The 18473-nt window shown below is 45.2% G+C and overlaps 1 protein-coding gene across 2 annotated transcripts in view; it reads right to left on the reverse strand.

Moving 5' to 3' along the window:
• Positions 1-18473, reverse strand: part of LOC115104166 (protein tweety homolog 3-like) — a 71284-nt gene that overhangs the window by 10097 nt on the left and 42714 nt on the right. For both annotated transcript variants that reach the window (XM_029625414.2, XM_029625415.2), the window contains exons 5-11: positions 17756-17851; positions 12903-12975; positions 12219-12294; positions 6899-6954; positions 5540-5632; positions 4059-4151; positions 1605-1741 (exon numbers count right to left, since the gene is read on the reverse strand). In XM_029625414.2, coding sequence (XP_029481274.1) covers positions 1605-1741; positions 4059-4151; positions 5540-5632; positions 6899-6954; positions 12219-12294; positions 12903-12975; positions 17756-17851 — 624 coding nt within the window. The remainder of the gene's footprint in view (positions 1-1604; positions 1742-4058; positions 4152-5539; positions 5633-6898; positions 6955-12218; positions 12295-12902; positions 12976-17755; positions 17852-18473) is intronic.

Here is an 18473-nt window from a genome sequence, read left to right on the forward strand (position 1 = left end):
CAAACGGCCACAAGAGGGAGCCCCTCTCCCACTAATGGGGAGAGCAGCAGCGGCACAAAAACAGGCACATTCAGTCACGTTTTGCATTCATCCACGGCCACGTTTCTATTCAATTTCTTCACTGCCCAAGGGGAGACGAAAGAAGTCTTCTCTTTGAAAAAGGGATAGCAGCAAATCCCCACTGAGCTTAAGGAATAAAACCACGCTCCACTAAGATATAAATGTATTCAGTTTCCACACAAATATTACAGATTGATCTGCTACAATACAGATTGGTTCACTTCGCCATTTCTGTTCAAACATGAGCTGTGATCGTGACTACCGCAAGGGAACCACTGAAAGCCCACATTGTCACATTTAAAAAAAAACGAAATACATTTCCCCCTGTAGCACAACGGTCAAGATATAAAACATGGACAACAAAAGACGACTAAAACAGCCCTTGTGGCGCTGCAGTGAATAGCGCTGATGATGATGACACGGTCATGGTGACTTGTCTCCCTCTAGTGTTCAACACACCACCCACAGCGTTCTCCTCCACACAGCTAATTAATGACATCATCCCATTCAGGGCAGCACGCATTCACCCATACAGAACATTACGAAGACAGAGTATGTACTGGGGGGGGCGTAACTAATTTCCAACATTGCCGTGTTCATATATACAACATATCAATGGGATGGCTTATGGCATTAAAAGCAGTAAAGCTTAATGTTGGGTTATTAAGAACTACATGCATCATTACAACAATGAGCTATTACTCAAACAACTATATGTCATTTAGAAGATGCATTCCTATAAAAAAATTAAAAAAACCTTTGCTGTGTAACAGGAACAGCGAGCTGAGATAAAACTGCAGAACATAACATATCCACCAGTATCCTCAGAACTCTGCTAATTACATAGTGGAGTTAAACTGGAGGCGTGGCTTGGGACAGCTAACTCTCATCTCTCTTACAAGGCATTATGATTCATCCTATCCATCTGCTGCTGATAGGGGCACCCAGCGGAGGGAAATCAGATGGATTTCATAAAGTACAACGTCAACCTCCAAAATTACACCACTCCATGCAATGGTTGCAATAGATTTAGGCAAAGCTTTGCACGATTAGGGAGAGGGGGATAACAGGAAGTGATACTTGGGGAAGCAGCTGGGCCCTCCTGGCCAGGTCCCATGGAACACGCTGCCAGTGTTCTACACACTAGCAACGGAAGACTTAAAGCAGCTAACACAGGGGTTTAGTCAGGGGTTTAGAAACTCTTCAGGAAGAAAAATGATTAAATTCTATAATAGTATTGTCTCTGTCTGTCTACAGGCAAATCATTATCATTTGAGTCATTTCCGTGTAATGTAAAATGGGCCTCCGAGGCTACAGTCTGTGGTTCAGGCAAAAGCTCTATTAACTAATGTATGAGTTCTATTGGAAGCAATTCTAAATGGTTTCTCAAACCCTGAAATACCTAAAACATTGTTAATTTTCTGAACCATTTTGCTCATAGATATGGAGCACTAACATAAAAACAGAAATAGCATTGAGGTCCAATTGGACGGACTGTATGTGGTACTGGAGGATAGTAGTGTGTAAGGGAGAAGGGTTCTGACCTCTTGTTGTTCCAGGTGTGAGGTAGGCTGCAGACGATGGAGCTGAACATGAGAGCCGTGACGAAGGAGAAGAACACCAGGTAGATCAGGCCCTCCAGTCCATCATAACACAACCCTGTTATACCCTGGACATAGTCCTGGAACACAACACAGTTAATAACACAACCCTGTTATACCCTGGACATAGTCCTGGAACACAACACAGTTAATAACACAACCCTGTTATACCCTGGACCACAACACAGTTAATAACACAACCCTGTTATACCCTGGACATAATCCTCCAGGGAACACAACACAGTTAGGCTAATCCTAACACAACACAGTTAATAACAACCCTGTTATACCCTGGACATAATCCTGGAACACAACACAGTTAACACAACCCTGTTATACCCTGGACATAATCCTGGAACACAACACAGTTAATAAACACACCCTGGACATAATCCTGGAACACAACACAGTTAATAACACAACCCTGTTATACCCTGGACATAGTCCTGGAACACAACACAGTTAATAACACAACCCTGTTATACCCTGGACATAGTCCTGGAACACAACACCGTTAATAACACAACCCTGTTATACCCTGGACATAATCCTGGAACACAACACAGTTAATAACACAACCCTGTTATACCCTGGACATAATCCTGGAACACAACACAGTTAATGACGTTAGATCATTAGTAGATGTCATCCATCCCATCCATCCATCCATGTACAGTAGGCCTGTACGACAGAACATTGATGCAATTGTGCAAGAGCAAATGAGAAGTTTTGCAATGCCTGGACACAATACCACTAACATGGTCACAGATCTGTCTGCACATAGTATACTCCACTGTCTAGTAGGGCGATACTTAGGTGCCAAGACGATGTATTGGGAACCTCACAATTGTAATCTGTACTGCGATTCGATACTGTGACTTTATTGCGAGGCGATCATTCAAAAACATTGCTGCTGCAGAGGGACAAGATAGAGCCATGGAAAAAGAAGTGCTGAAAACAAATGGGCTTCCTATTTAAAACTATGAAGGACAAATAGTGGCGTTTTGGTGCAGGTACAGACAACTAGCGCACAGATAATACTGTGATACTGTCAAAACTATGCGCTATCTTTTCAAAAATAATACCCCGATATGTAACTGCATGGATCTTTCCTCCCATCACTACTGTCTGGTTCGTTGCCATGTATCTATGACAACTAGTGCACAGATTAGAGGTTCACATCACGTCATAGAAATACAACTAACCTACCAAACAGATGCTACATTTTGCCTGCCTGCTACACAGGGTTACTGTACACAGCGCCCTATCTGACACACATACTGGGGGGAGGGAGGTTAGACATGACTATTTAATGATACATGGCGTGGAGGAGTGAGAAAGCAGACCAAGACGGTGCTTTTCCAGCGCCTTGCTTCAGAGCCAAGCAAATTACAGTCATTATCGAGAGGAAGTAGCTTGACGACATGCGCAATACCCGGGAGTGCTATTCAACATGACCAAAGCAGAGTAAGTTGGGAATAATATTGTCCAGCTTTTAAAGAAAACATTTCATGACGACCGCTTCGGCTTCCTGCATTTGCACTGAGAGACGTCTTGGTTGTTCCCTCTAGGTACAGCATGTTTACATGTGATGTAGAGGCAGGCGCATTACCCCATCCTCCTGGGTCACGCTCAGCACAATGTTTAGAAAGAAATATACGATGCAGAACAAACATCCCTCTCTGTAGAAGAACAAACCACGTCAGCTCTATTCACGTCATGACATTCTATCTGCTACTGAAAGTGGCCTTGGTTTCGGCTGAATGTGAGCTCCTGGGCTACTGCTTGATTGGCTCAGGTTCTCCTGCCCTCCGCTGTGAGGGCTGTGAGTGGTGGGGATGAGAGTGGGAGTGACAGTAGGAACAGTGAGACCCAGGCAGGGTTCTGACAGTGTGACAGTGGGCACCGGCCACATAGGGGTTAACAGAGGAGGACGTGAAGAGTTGTCAGGTAGGGCTGCTACTACAGATCAGAGAGATATGCAGCTCAGCCCAGGGCGGCGGATGCACTGCAGGCAGAGAGGAGCAGGTCTGAATACAGGGTTGAACCAAGAGCAGTGGAGCAGAGTTGAGCTCAGATGAGCGGAGCACAGACGCACGTGCACAGGAGTGTGAACTGTGAACATGGTCCTCTCCATCACACAGGCAGAGGGAAAGCCAACTGCGGGTCACACAACGACTCACTGGACCGTTTAGACACAGCTTGCAAACACATCTGCCAACATCATCGGACTGGACATGCACCAAATGTACCGTACATACTAACAACCACATCCCAGAGAGGGATATGTACACATGTAGACCGTGACCACGCAACACAGAGACCATACGACATCCCCTGTGGAGTAAGGATGTTATCCATGGTCCCCCTGGTGTCCCAGGCAGGAAGGCAGCTCACCATGTGCAGGCTTCGGCAGTCCACCAGGGCAGTGAGCTGATGCAGGCCGATCTCTGTGGTGTTCAGCACCCCCTGGATCTGTTCTAGATTCCCCTGCAAGACACAAACACACAAACACTTTAAAAACAGGGCCAGGTCTACATTTAACACAGCAAATTAGGCCAGACCACTGTCTCAGTGAGCGTGTGTGTGTGTGTGTGTGTGTGTGTGTGTATGAGAGAGATACTGGCAGTACTTAATTTTTCGTGTCCTACTTACACTAGCAAAGAAGGTTGGTATGACGTCAACAAAAGTAGAGAGTCGGCAAAACTTTGAGAAAACTCCCAAACCAGAAGAGAGTCAGCAACCCTGACGCCTCGTGCAGACAGACTCCATGTTTTTAATGGTGCGCACCACATCCCATTGAAATGAAGGTACTTCCTCACAAACCTCAAACTTAGGCTATACCGCCGTCTGTCTGCACGAGGTATAATAACAAACCACGTCCGGATTCTCCTATGGGCTGTAACAGCCGGCAGAGAACAGCGTCTGTCCAGAGGTCTATTTTAAATGACTAATTGGGACATGAGGGCTGATGAGTGTTGATGGAGTTCTACATCTCTGGTAGCCCAATAGAACGTGAAATGTTCCTGTGAACTCAGCATTTTCTCTCTCTTTTTTTGTTGTTGTTGAATTTTTACCCCCTTTTTCTCCCCAATTTCGTGGTGTCCAATTGTTGTAGTAGCTACTATCTTGTCTCATCGCTACAACTCCCGTACGGGCTCGGGAGAGACAAAGGTTGAAAGTCATGCGTCCTCCGATACACAACCCAACCAGGCCGCACTGCTTCTTAACACAGCGCGCATCCAACCCGGAAGCCAGCCGCACCAATGTGTCGGAGGAAACACCGTGCACCTGGCAACCTTGGCTAGCGCGCACTGCGCCCGGCCCGCCACAGGAGTCGCTGGTGCGTGATGAGGCAAGGATATCGCTACTGACCAAACCCTCCCTAACCCGGACGATGCTAGGCCAATTGTGCGTCGCCCCATGGACCTCCCGGTCGCGGCCGGTTACGAGAGAGCCTGGGCGCGAACCCAGAGTCTCTGATGGCACAGCTGGCGCTGCAGTACAGCGCCCTTAACCACCCGGGAGGCCCCAGCATTTTCTCTCTTCACTGTCCCACTGAAGTATGCTCTGTGCACACAGTGGAAAGAGTAGCGCTGGACAATACAACACAGGGCTGTACAGAGGAGGCCAGTGAAAGTAACAGGAGCATAACACAAAGGTGACGTGGCAGCAGACTCTTGTGACCAGGTGCACTCGTCTCCTCTCTCTCTGCCTCTTGGTCCACTGGTTCCATTCAGTGCACCGTGCAACCCGTAGAACTGCTACAATAGTACAGTGTGTCCAGACCAGGGGGAAGGCAGGGTGTGTTTAGCATCAGTACTCTGGCAGGTGGCATTCACAGCAGGAAGTAAAGTGACAGATGTCAGGAGGCTCACCTTAGTTTGGGGGTACTCTCTGGTGGCCGAGCGGAGCAGCTCAGACACGTCGTCCTGCATCTCCACTAAGGCTTTGTGGCTCCCAGACAACTTCTACAACACAAGAGGGGAAACACGACCGCCTGTATCAGACATGGCACTGAGTACTGCACTACTTGTTCAATGTCTTCGTGACAAACCTCCTGACCCTAACACAGAATATATATACATATATATTTTAAACCATGCTAGCAAACTCTAGTCCTTTCTGATGGTCAAATATGTCCCTTTACACTCAACCCAATGTCGGCACATTGACACCTGGTACCTGTGAGATATATTACATATATATCAACCCTTTTTCTTAACAGATGTTGCTGTGATAGCTAGCCTGGGCTTGTGCTGCACTGAGAAGAGGGGGGAATAAAATACTACAGTCCATTAAAAGCAAGTCACGGATAGGGTGTTATGGTAGGGTCTTCAAATCACATTAATACACTGGCAATGGCCTTAGTGGCCGTTTCACAGTTCTACATTTACACCTCCGGGGAAAAGCTGACATTTGGCCTAAAAGATGAAAGGCACAGGGAGTGTGCACTCTGTTCTGTCTTACCCAGCAAGACCACTCCTCTCTAGGTGGACTGGTACAGAGTGTACGTCACAATATGCTTTTTGTGACCCAAAAACAGTCTTGCAGCCTTGACCCGTATTCTTTGAACAAAAAGCTTTTCTGGGAGATATGTTTTGTCAGTAAACATCTACTGTACATCAATGTTTTGCGACACCTTAATTAGTCAATTAAAAGCTACAAAGTCTAAGTGAAAAGATGATATTTTCCCTCTGAAGTAGCTGTGGTTGACTAGTCATACTCCTCTTAATAAGACTCAGGTTCTTGCCAGCAGGCAGAACGTGTTCTAACGATGTCATTTACACCAACTTCACCCGCTGGGTTAAAGCTGCTGCTTTTAAGGCCGAGGCGTTGGTGTGAAATGTTCATCTGAGACGGCAGTCCACAGATGAATCTATAAAGGCCGCATATGATCATCGTCGCCCTTCCTTTCGTCCAATGGGATCATCTCATTGACACGCAGAGGTCATTCGGAGGTCATAGATGAGAGAAGATATGTGCATACTTTATACAGTATGCAAGGTAGCGAGACGCATTAGCTAGATGAGACATCTCACTGTTCAGCCTCAATAGATCAGATAAATTATAACCCGCATCAAAGTTACACGTTAGCCTGATTCACGCATACACTGAAAAAGATATGAATACTAAACATGTTAGAAAACCAACACATCCCTGCTGCCTGTGAGGCCTATATCAAAGCGCTTTGCTAAAATATGATGGCCAGTAAAAGTCTGTTTGAAGTAGCCTACCTGTTGGAATGGGTTGGTTTGGCCCACACTGCATGTCATGTAGTACTGCAAAATGTCTGTGGAAAAACACACACAACAGGCCTGGATCAGATGATGTGAGCAGTACCGCAGACAACCTCAGTCTAGTTAGTTCTAGTAGTACAGTAACACTACTAGAAGGTGAATTGCATTACCACACTCTCACAGAGGACATCATGTTTTCTCCAACCATTTCCCCTGTGAAAGCAGGTCCTCTCATTCACTACCATGGTGACTTACTGGATGGTATTTCTATTCCCTGACCTTGATATCCCATAGCCTTTATATGCCACTGCCTGAAGCAGTGCCCAGCCTACTGAATGTCAGCTGGGAACTCCATAACTTACAGTGATGTGGTATCATCTCAGGTCAGCTTCCCCAGAGACAGACAGACTAAGGATATTTTTGGGGTTGCTTTACTGAAGAGGGTGAATAATGATCTTTGGGAGGGCCTGCAGAGTAATCAATGGCTGCCGATTAGCTGGGGGCTTGTGAGAGGAGAGGAGACTGGGGGCTTGTGAGGAGGGGAGACTGGGGGCTTGTGAGGAGGGGAGACTGGGGGCTTGTGAGGAGGGGAGACTGGGGGCTTGTAAGGAGGGGAGACTGGGGTCTTGTGAGGAGGGGAGACTGGGGTTGCGTCTCTAATTGGCACCCTACCTTACACCCTGGTCAATAGTAGTGCGTTATATAGGGAATAGGGTGCCATTTGGGACAGAACCTGGGTCGATGGTGACAGTTCAGAGCTCCGTAAACAATGCTAATGGGTTAGCTAGCAGCACGGTCAGGCACACTGTACCAGTAGGATTAACAGTATCCTGCTTTAGGGAACTCAATCTGGGACAGTGTGAGAAGGAGACATGTATTCTCACCCACACTGTGTGGGCCACACACTCATGCAATTGAATAAATAATGATATTTGGGAGTTCGTGACTCAAACATAGCGCAGGTTTGAATCAGAGTGGCTCTACTTCTGGTCCCCAGTATTAATCATAGAGAATATCACCAGCACCACCAACATAACACATGGCATCCTATTTCTGATGTGACACTGGTCTGTGACGTTCACTGATTACCACACAGTCAAATGGGTTCCGGATATACTGCACCGCACCCACGCACAGACACACACAGAGTGGTAGAGAGAAGAGCAAGTCTGCTCTGGTTATGGATGGGCCAGTTCACATCTGCTGTAGCTCCTCTAAACTGAGCTCCCCCCCTGTGAGTCTCATAAACAGTGGAATTATGGCACTGACAAGGGAAATTAACTGCTCATTCAATGATATCCTTGGATGGCCATATACAACAGGCTGAATAGAAGACCTCTCATTTACTGCTTGTAATAGTGTTTAAAGCAGCCAGTCAGAGACGACAGACTCATAACTTATCTTTGTGGAAGATTCAATCATTCGGTTCAGGATTTTACTACCACAATGGCAGAGTGATGTAAAAGAGAAACAATGGCCGAAACATTAAGCAGAAAGCGGGAGAATAGAACAGCCTTTCTGTTGGGGCTCGGACAGGGCAGTAAAGATAGACACATTACAGCCAGCGAGGAACAACAGATAACATGAAGAATGGAACCAGAGCTGTTGAAATGATTCCCAGAGACCTCAGTTGCTGCAGAGTGAGGTACAGTGGGGAGAACAAGTATTTGATACACTGCCGATTTTGCAGGTTTTCCCTCTTACAAAGCATGTAGAGGTCTGTAAATGTTATCATAGGTACACTTCAACTGTGAGAGACGGAATCTAAAACAAAAATCCAGAAAATCTACTTGTTCTCCCCACTGTATAGCCTGTAGCGTTCGTTTACCAGGGCAAGATAAACAGGAAATCGTGTGCAGCAATAAAACCAATGGCTTGTCCAGGGCGGCCATTTCTCCTGATGCCGAGTGACAGGTATGAAATAAGGATAGAACGGAATAAAGGTAATGAAAATGGTGACATTTTGCAGATTGAGAACAACAACCTTAGGGGTGGAAGGCAAGGTCATTCTTAGGGGTCACAAACATGTACTGGACACCATGTTGAAGAGAAAGAGACTCTTGCAGAGTCATATCACCAATAGCGTACCCATTTAAAATCAAGGCTTGCAATGCCACAATTGTTCAGCTCGCTTTGAAGTCTAAAACCACCTTACATTCGTTTGCAATCATTTCCAGTTCTGCTTTTAAACACACAGGCATGTTAACACGCAGGAAAAACAGAACACAGTAACACCACTGAATGCCCAGGTCCAGCCTCAAGGCAGTGTGTGAAGATACTGTACTGAACAGAGATGAGGTGATGCACATACAGTTGAAGTCGGAAGTTTACATACACCTTAGCCAAATACATTTAAACTCAGTTTATGACAATTCCTGACATTTAATCCTAGTAAAAATAGGTCTTAGGTCAGTTAGGATCACCACTTTACTTTAAGAATGTGAAATGTCAGAATAATAGTAGAGAGAATTATTTATTTCAGCTTTTATTTCTTTCATCACATTCCCAGTGGGTCAGAAGTTTCCATACACTCAATTAGTATTTGGTACCATTGCCTTTAAATTGTTTAACTCGGGTCAAACTTTTCAGGTAGCCTTCCACAAGCTTCCCACAATAAGTTGGGTGAATTTTGGCCCATTCCTCCTGACGGAGCTGGTGTAACTGAGTTAGGTTTTGTCTGGCTTTGTGACGGCCACTCTAATAGCTTGACTTTGTTGTCCTTAAGCCATTTTGAAAGTATGCTTGGGGTCATTGTCCATTTGGAAGACCCATTTGCAACCAAGCTTTAACATCCTGACTGATGTCTTGAGATATGATGGCTTCAATATATCCACATAATTTTCCTCCCTCATGCCATCTATTTTATGAAGTGCACCAGACCCTCCTGTAGCAAAGCACCCCCACAACATGATGCTGCCACCCCCTGTGCTTCACGGTTGGGATGGTGTTCTTTGGCTTGCAAGCCTCCCCCTTCTTCCTTCAAACATAACGAGGGTCATTATGGCCAAACAGTTCTATTTGTGTTTCATCAGACCAGAGGACATTTCTCCAAAAAGTACAATCTCTGTCCCCATGTGCAGTTGCAAACCGTAGTCTGGGTTTTTCATGGTGGTTTTGAAGCAGTGGCTTCTTCCTTGCCGAGTGGCCTTTTAAGGTTATGTCGATATAGGACTCGTTTTTACTGTGGATATATATATACTTTTTTACCTGTTTCCTCCAGCATCTTCACAAGGTCCTTTGCTGTTGTTCTGGGATTGATTTGCACTTTTCGCCCCAAAGTACATTCATGTCTAGGAGACAGAACGCGTCTCCTTCCTGAGCAGTATGACGGCTGTGTGGTCCCATGGTGTTGAGATTTGCATAATATTGTTTGTACAGATGAACGTGGCACCTTCAGGCATTTGGAAATTACTCATAAGGAAGAACCAGACTTCTGGAGGTCTACAATTTTTTTTCTGAAGTCTTGGCTGATTTCTCTGGATTTCCCATGATGTCAAGCAAAGAGGCACTGAGTTTGAAGGTAGGCCTTGAAATACATCCACAGGTACACCTCCAATTGACTCAAATTATGTCAATTAGCCTATCAGAAGCTTCTAAAGCCATGACATCCTTTTCTGCAATTTTCCAAGCTGTTTAAAGGCACAGTCAACTTAGTGTATGTAAACGTCTGACCCACTGGAATTGTGATACAGTGAATTATAAGTGAAATAATCTGTCTGTAAACAATAGTTGGAAAAATGACTTGTGTCATGCACAAAGTAGATGTCCTAACCGACTTGCCAAAACTATATTTTGTTAACAAGAAATTTGTGGAGTGGTTGAAAATCGAGTTTTAATGACTCCCGACCTAAGTGTATGTAAACTTCCGACTTCAACTGTAGGTCTTAACAACAGTTCCACTAGCCAGGATCTACAGTTAATGTAGGCTTTCCTTACTGGAGCGCCTCCTCTAGTATTCCTAAAGAGAATAGACAGAGAGGCATTCACAATGACAGGGTAGAGAGCTCTATTCTCTCCAGCAATGACTTGACAATGGAGAGGGAAAGCTGGAGTGGTGATTTAGAAAAAGGATGACACTAACTGGGCACTATTGATGGGGGAAAAATATTGTTAAATCGATACAGTTACATAGTGTTATTTCTGACGATATATCGTATCGTTTTGACAATATTGCAATAAAGGTGTTTTTACTTCATAGCTTATTTTGTGAAATATGGAGCCAATTTGTTTTCAGCACTTTTATTTCCATGACTGATCAAAACTTGTTGTTTTCTCGTGGCTCCCTTGTGAGATGTGAGAATCGGAAGGCACCTAAGTATCGTGATTATATCGTCCCTGGCAATTCCCAGCCCTACTGGTGACTGTGTCAAATGATGCAGTACTTTCAACTGTAGTAGGAACAAACACCCACCCACCCACTCTGCCTGCTTCACCATAACATCTCTCCTCACCCCCCTCCTGCACTGGTCTTATCTCAGTCACACACACACACACTACTTCACACACCCCTGGCTCCATCTCTCTCCTCATCATGGGACCAGTTTGGCCAATTACGCCACAGGTCGCATTAGGCACTTAAAATTCAGCGCAGCCAGTCACCCCTGGCTTGTCTGCCCGGCCACAGATGCTCTGGGGGTAATTTATTGAATCCTATTACAGGTTTGAGGAGGTAGCTCATGCACCCCAGCCCTGGTCCATAAATCTGAAAGCAATACATTTCACCGCTGGCCAGAGAAAAGAAAAAGGTTTATCTCTCTCCCCAGGGTGGGATGGGGAATTGATTGAGCATCAAAGTGATTGGGCTTGTCTGGCAAATATTAAAGCACTTTTGGCATTTGTGTCGTTGTTCTGTCATTATTTCTGCACCATATCCCAGCGTGCATGCTATTGAAGAGAATTAATCCAATCATTTGTCAGAGCTATCAAAAACATCCTCCAGATGAGTACCACGACAAAAGAAACACTCGTTTTATCAAACAAACAAACAGACTGTGTTAAAGCCACACTTTTCATTGGTGTTATGCATTTCCCCCTACAACGATTTTCGACAACTGTTGTAGTATTCTGTCAAGTTGAAGAGAGAACGCAATTCATAGTCAGCAGACGGTTCTCCTCCAAAACAAACAGGATATGAAAGCTTACGTGACTGAGAAATCGAACAAAAACCTGCCTTTCGGCGTTCTTACACAAAACAACTTAAAAGTAGAGTTAGATGTGAATCTCACAGAGAGCAGTGTCTGGATTTCACTTTATGATCGATCTCTCAATAAACGTGACAAATCTAAGACACTGACGATTCCTCTTAATGAATCTTCACCTTTATTGAGCACTCCATACTGTTCGGTCATTTGGGTGACGAACATGTCTGGAGCAACGCAGAAGTCACTGGAGGTCTGCAGAGACGGAGTAAAACACAGTCACACGCTGGGAAAAAACAAACAGTCAGAAAGCACAACGGGACATTTCCCAACAACACAGTAGTTAGAATAATGAGAATGTTTAGTCTGCAGGATAATCAGTCTCACTAGAGGATTCCATCAGGAGATAATAAAGATCACATGCATCATCGTGTCACGGAAGGAAGACGAGGCAGGGGGGGGGGGTCATCTCTGAATCATACGCAGGGGAGGGCATTATCCATTTGAAATGGTGTGGGAGGGGGATTTGCATGAAGACAGATCCCACTGGGTCCTAAATATTTGATAAAGGCATGCTGCGCACAATGAACGGCACACTGTACCAGCTATAAATTGTAGTAGCTAGTCTGCCTTGCAATTGTCCCTAGATAAACTTGGCAAGTGTTAACAACCCTAACTTCATGAATCATACTGATAATAGTACCTCATGCCAAACATTCTATTTTGTTCAGTGTCAGCTGGCCCACTGCAGTGATTCAGGTAAAAGGTTGTACAGGTTCTAACTCCCACACTACTTGGACTGAGCTCTGGGTTCCAAGCCTCAACATAGAGATATAGAGCCATGTTCCCATGGAGACACTCACGGCAGACACAGCCAACTCCAGGCCCAGGGAGGCCCAGCTAATAACCAGAGCCAGGATGCCCAGAAGACACACTCTGCGGAAGGAGAGAGAGAGAGAGAGAGCGAGGACAGAGGTTAGAACAGTACTGCCACCCAGAAGAAATATCAGCCCGCACAGAGACGCACGAGATTGAACTTCACTCAAGTTTACTATAGATTCACCCCATTAGTTTACACTAGCAACGTTTCCCTCTACTGTGGGAATTGTGATCGAATCAACATAATTTGTCCCTTTCAAAGCAACATACCAGGGGGAAAAAACGTCTGAGATTTTGTTATAGGCAGAGCGCATCGGAGGAGGATTCTATTGCATTGACAGGCACGGGTGACGGCGAGTAGATGCACTTGTTTTGAGATCAAAGTGAAGAACCGCATGTATCTGCGTGCACATTTTAGGGCTGACCCCATTTAGTAGACTGGTTGATTGTTTGGTCGACCGAGATTTTTTATTTATTTTATTTGTTTACAAGACATCTTTCTGATTGGCACCTGTCTGAGTGGACTAATCCATTGTGGAGGCCGTGTGGATGGCACAGTCCATCACTAAGAAGTGCTACTGAAATTGTATATGGTTATATTACATAACAACAAAGGTGCAACACTAATAAAAATAATATTACTTTATAACAAATGATCTCTCTCCTGAGTTGGATAGAGGTCGCTGTCCGTGGTTCTGAAATGTCAGTACGCTATTGAATTGGTGCTTTTCCTAAACCATGTTGTTATGTGCATAATAACAAAGTAAAGCAACATATGTGGGAGGCAGCAGCAGAGTTTGGAGACGAGAAAACAGCCCTTGCCTTAATTGTCTAAGAAAAGTGAGGAGAGAGGAAACGCCATCTTAATTAGGTCTGTAATCAATAGCCCTAAATGTTATATGGGATCGGCTTTATAAATCATCCATATATATCGAACAGAAATAAGACAGATCCTGCTTCTGTTGCCTGTTTGAGTGGTTGCTTAATAGCCTACTGATTCCGTAAGCACCAAGCCTCACGCAACCACAACAAGTCGGATAAACAATTTCACAAATTGGGCTGTTTTTAATCTACGCTATGCTGTAATAAAGTTTTTACATATTTTTTTTGTTAGAATAGCCTCTGGTATTATTTATCATTTATTTAGTGTTTACACGGTTCCAAATTGTCAGAAAAATTATATTTACAATAATAATAATGAAAAATAATAATAATAACAACCCTCCTTTTTCTTGATCTCATTGTTATTATTACTAGTATGATCATCATTATAATAATAATAAGTAATGTCATTATCATTAGTAGGCTTAGTATGGCAGTATTGTATAACCACCATCGAGCTGTTGGCCTTCCTGTTTGGTCTTAATACCGTAACTCACTGAGGACTAGATTTCAATAGTTATATAGGCTACAGCAGTGTATCAATCATTCAGCTGTTCATGTCATCATATAGCATACGAGTCATTAATGATTTGAAATGCAAATCAAGCATTTTAGTTCAATAAAATAAGGCACTCGGTGCTTGCTCCTTACCTTCTTTTTCTTGATCTCCAGTATTTTCCATAACTACTGAAATTTATTCCACACGCTTGACTACCCCTTTACCTCCTGAGCAACCAGTCAACATTCCGGTTTCAAGTTTATTTGTCACGTCCTCTGCATCCCTTTTGCTGCCATGTGTTACGGTGTTCAGAGTTTGTTATAACTAATTGATTGATGTAATTATGATATGCTATAGGTCAGGCCTTATTGGTCATGTGCATGCGATGCATACATGCGTCACGTTAAGAGCAAGGGTCAAGGGAATGTTTTTCCTAAACAAATAAGGGATTTAGGTAACAGAACTTTTTATTTTGTAAAGTGGCCTCAACACAATACAACAACACTTCCAGTCACCTCCTTGTCTGAAGGACAAGTGGCTAAACAGGTTAATGTCAGGCCCTGCATGTTTTCAAAAGTCTCATGGGATGTAGGCCTGTATCATAGAACAGTTATTTCAATAGTTATTTCCATGCTAAAATGTTATGGGATGCATTTTCTCCTTTGTTTTTTTTTTTACGGTAGGCCACTCAGGTAGAACGACATTATGATCACTTGTCATCTCCCACTTGGCCACTGTTAAAACTAACAAAAAAAAAACTGGGTACAGCCTCAGATCACACACTAAACACACACTGGAATTTTCATAACGTTCAAGTTTGCTCTCAGCAGACAAAAATGTTCTCAATGCCACAAAAAAATTGAGGGAACATTGCCTTGGACTGGGAGTTGCTTAGCCTTAACACCAAACGATGGCTATTACACATTATGACTGATCTAAATACAATGCTGGAGGGTTTAATGTTGAGCTATGAAAAGGGAGACCTTGATTTCAACCCTAAACACCCACAGGGATAATGTTTCCCTCATCTCACAAGGAGAGTTAGGGTTAATTATGTTAGAGGAAGTACCCCTTCATTGGTCCCTGGGCAGGGCTTGAGGATGACCTGGGTCTGATTCACTGAGGATGCGTGAGATGAAAGGACATAGGAGGGATAGGAGAGCAGGACCTGGGGGAACCATAAAGCCCAACACTCTGGAACTGACCAACATGATAATGAGCCTCCCAAACTGACCCCGCTGTATCCACAGTCACAGATCATTAAATTAAATAGAAGGGGAGGGACTGAAGAGGACAGGCAGTGATGAGCCTGTGTCCTTGAAGCCTTTAAAAAAAGGATTTAACATACTTTCCTGCAGAGTTATCAAGAGTTGAGACAGAGGAATTTTCTGAGAGATTAGTTTTAATGCACGTGCCAAATGGACTGTGACTGGCTGACACTTTAGGAAGCGTGAATTCGTCTCACATAATCGCAATGACAAGGCTGTTCAGTGTACAGTCAAAAGTAATTTGCAACGGGCGAACAAAGTGATACTTGAGATAAAACTTCTGACACGTAAGTCAAACGACACCGCTGGTTCTGCTCACACTGCCCTACCCTGTGCTCTGACCTCTTTCTCCCCTCTCTCTCCAGATGAAATCTCGCGTCTTGTTGGGCGGCCGGCCGTCACAACCTGCCCGCTTGACCCTATCCCCTCCTCTCTTCTCCAGACCATTTCCGGAGACCTTTCTCCCTTACCTCACCTCGCTCATCAACTCATCCCTGACCGCTGGCTACGTCCCTTCCGTCTTCAAGAGAGCGAGAGTTGCACCCCTTCTGAAAAAACCTACACTCGATCCCTCCGATGTCAACAACTACAGACCAGTATCCCTTCTTTCTTTTCTCTCCAAAACCCTTGAACGTGCCGTCCTTGGCCAGCTCTCCCGCTATCTCTCTCAGAATGACCTTCTTGATCCAAATCAGTCAGGTTTCAAGACTAGTCATTCAACTAAGACTGCTCTTCTCTGTATCACGGAGGCGCTCCGCACTGCTAAAGCTAACTCTCTCTCCTCTGCTCTCATCCTTCTAGACCTATCGGCTGCCTTCGATACTGTGAACCATCAGATCCTCCTCTCCACCCTCTCCGATTTGGGCATCTCCGGCGCGGCCCACGCTTGGATTGCGTCCTACCTGACAGGTCGCTCCTACCAGGTGGCGTGGCGAGAATCCGTCTCCTCACCACGTGCTCTCACCACTGGAGTCCCCCAGGGCTCTGTTCTAGGCCCTCTCCTATTCTCGCTATACACCAAGTCACTTGGCTCTGTCATAACCTCACATGGTCTCTCCTATCATTGCTATGCAGACGACACACAATTAATCTTCTCCTTTCCCCCTTCTGATGACCAGGTGGCGAATCGCATCTCTGCATGTCTGGCAGACATATCAGTGTGGATGACGGATCACCACCTCAAGCTGAACCTCGGCAAGACGGAGCTGCTCTTCCTCCCGGGGAAGGACTGCCCGTTCCATGATCTCACCATCACGGTTGACAACTCCACTGTGTCCTCCTCCCAGAGCGCTAAGAACCTTGGCGTGATCCTGGACAACACCCTGTCGTTCTCAACTAACATCAAGGCGGTGGCCCGTTCCTGTAGGTTCATGCTCTACAACATCCGCAGAGTACGACCCTGCCTCACACAGGAAGCGGCGCAGGTCCTAATCCAGGCACTTGTCATCTCCCGTCTGGATTACTGCAACTCGCTGTTGGCTGGGCTCCCTGCCTGTGCCATTAAACCCCTACAACTCATCCAGAACGCCGCAGCCCGTCTGGTGTTCAACCTTCCCAAGTTCTCTCACGTCACCCCGCTCCTCCGCTCTCTCCACTGGCTTCCAGTTGAAGCTCGCATCCGCTACAAGACCATGGTGCTTGCCTACGGAGCTGTGAGGGGAACGGCACCTCAGTACCTCCAGGCTCTGATCAGGCCCTACACCCAAACAAGGGCACTGCGTTCATCCACCTCTGGCCTGCTCGCCTCCCTACCACTGAGGAAGTACAGTTCCCGCTCAGCCCAGTCAAAACTGTTCGCTGCTCTGGCCCCCCAATGGTGGAACAAACTCCCTCACGACGCCAGGACAGCGGAGTCAATCACCACCTTCCGGAGACACCTGAAACCCCACCTCTTTAAGGAATAACTAGGATAGGATAAAGTAATCCTTCTCACCCCCCTTAAAAGATTTAGATGCACTATTGTAAAGTGGCTGCTCCACTGGATGTCATAAGGTGAATGCACCAATTTGTAAGTCACTCTGGATAAGAGCGTCTGCTAAATGACTTAAATGTAATGATGTAATGGAGGCTTTCATTTTGTTTAAATAATTCAATAGCATGACAATTGCTATAAATATATGGCCCAGCAGAATATGGTCCCCCTCCCCACAGTTCTTTTTGGTTCACTCCCTCACATGGTAGGACTTACCCAATAAGTGTTCCCTTGGAGTTGCGAATGAGGCCAAACAGCACCAGCAGGCAGATGAGGATGTTGAAAAGCAGCAGGCCTAAGTAGCCCAGCCACCTGAAGTGGAAAACAACAATAACAACAGTCACAAACAACCACAAACACAACAGAACTATAGACCAACTGACTGAAGAAACCCCAACACCTGCTGACAAACGCAGCACAGTACAGCAAGAAGGAGAAGTTTTCTATGACCACTGTACAAATCACATTGGTACTGCTAAAGAAATCAAAAAGATACAAACATGGGGATGGCTTCAAACATACAGCAAACAAGAAGGAGACGTGATTTGAAGTCCACTTCCCCTGCGAGATGCTGAGGGAGGAAGTGTTTGAGATGTCGAGAGGAAGTAGCAGGGAGGGTCGGCTGCTGAATCAGACTGATTAAACTGTAAAGGCCTTTCCACTGTTGACTGCAGTCATCTCTGTTAACGACTTTCACATTCATACAGAGCCAACTGAATATCACTGACTGGCTGGCTGGACGGTCTCACCAGGAGACCAACTATCCAACTGTGAAATGTACTGAGGATATATAAACTTAGGATATCTTACACTGCAGGGTTGTTAACACGAGTTACAGGAGGGAGGACTGTGTTGTGTGTTTCATCCAGTGTCTCCTCCCACTAAAATGGTTCATTTGAAGGGTTTCCCCAGAAAAATATGAGGTCTCTTGTGG

Source organism: Oncorhynchus nerka, linkage group LG26 (genome assembly GCF_034236695.1).
Source record: "Oncorhynchus nerka isolate Pitt River linkage group LG26, Oner_Uvic_2.0, whole genome shotgun sequence".
NCBI classification, from domain to species: domain Eukaryota; kingdom Metazoa; phylum Chordata; class Actinopteri; order Salmoniformes; family Salmonidae; genus Oncorhynchus; species Oncorhynchus nerka.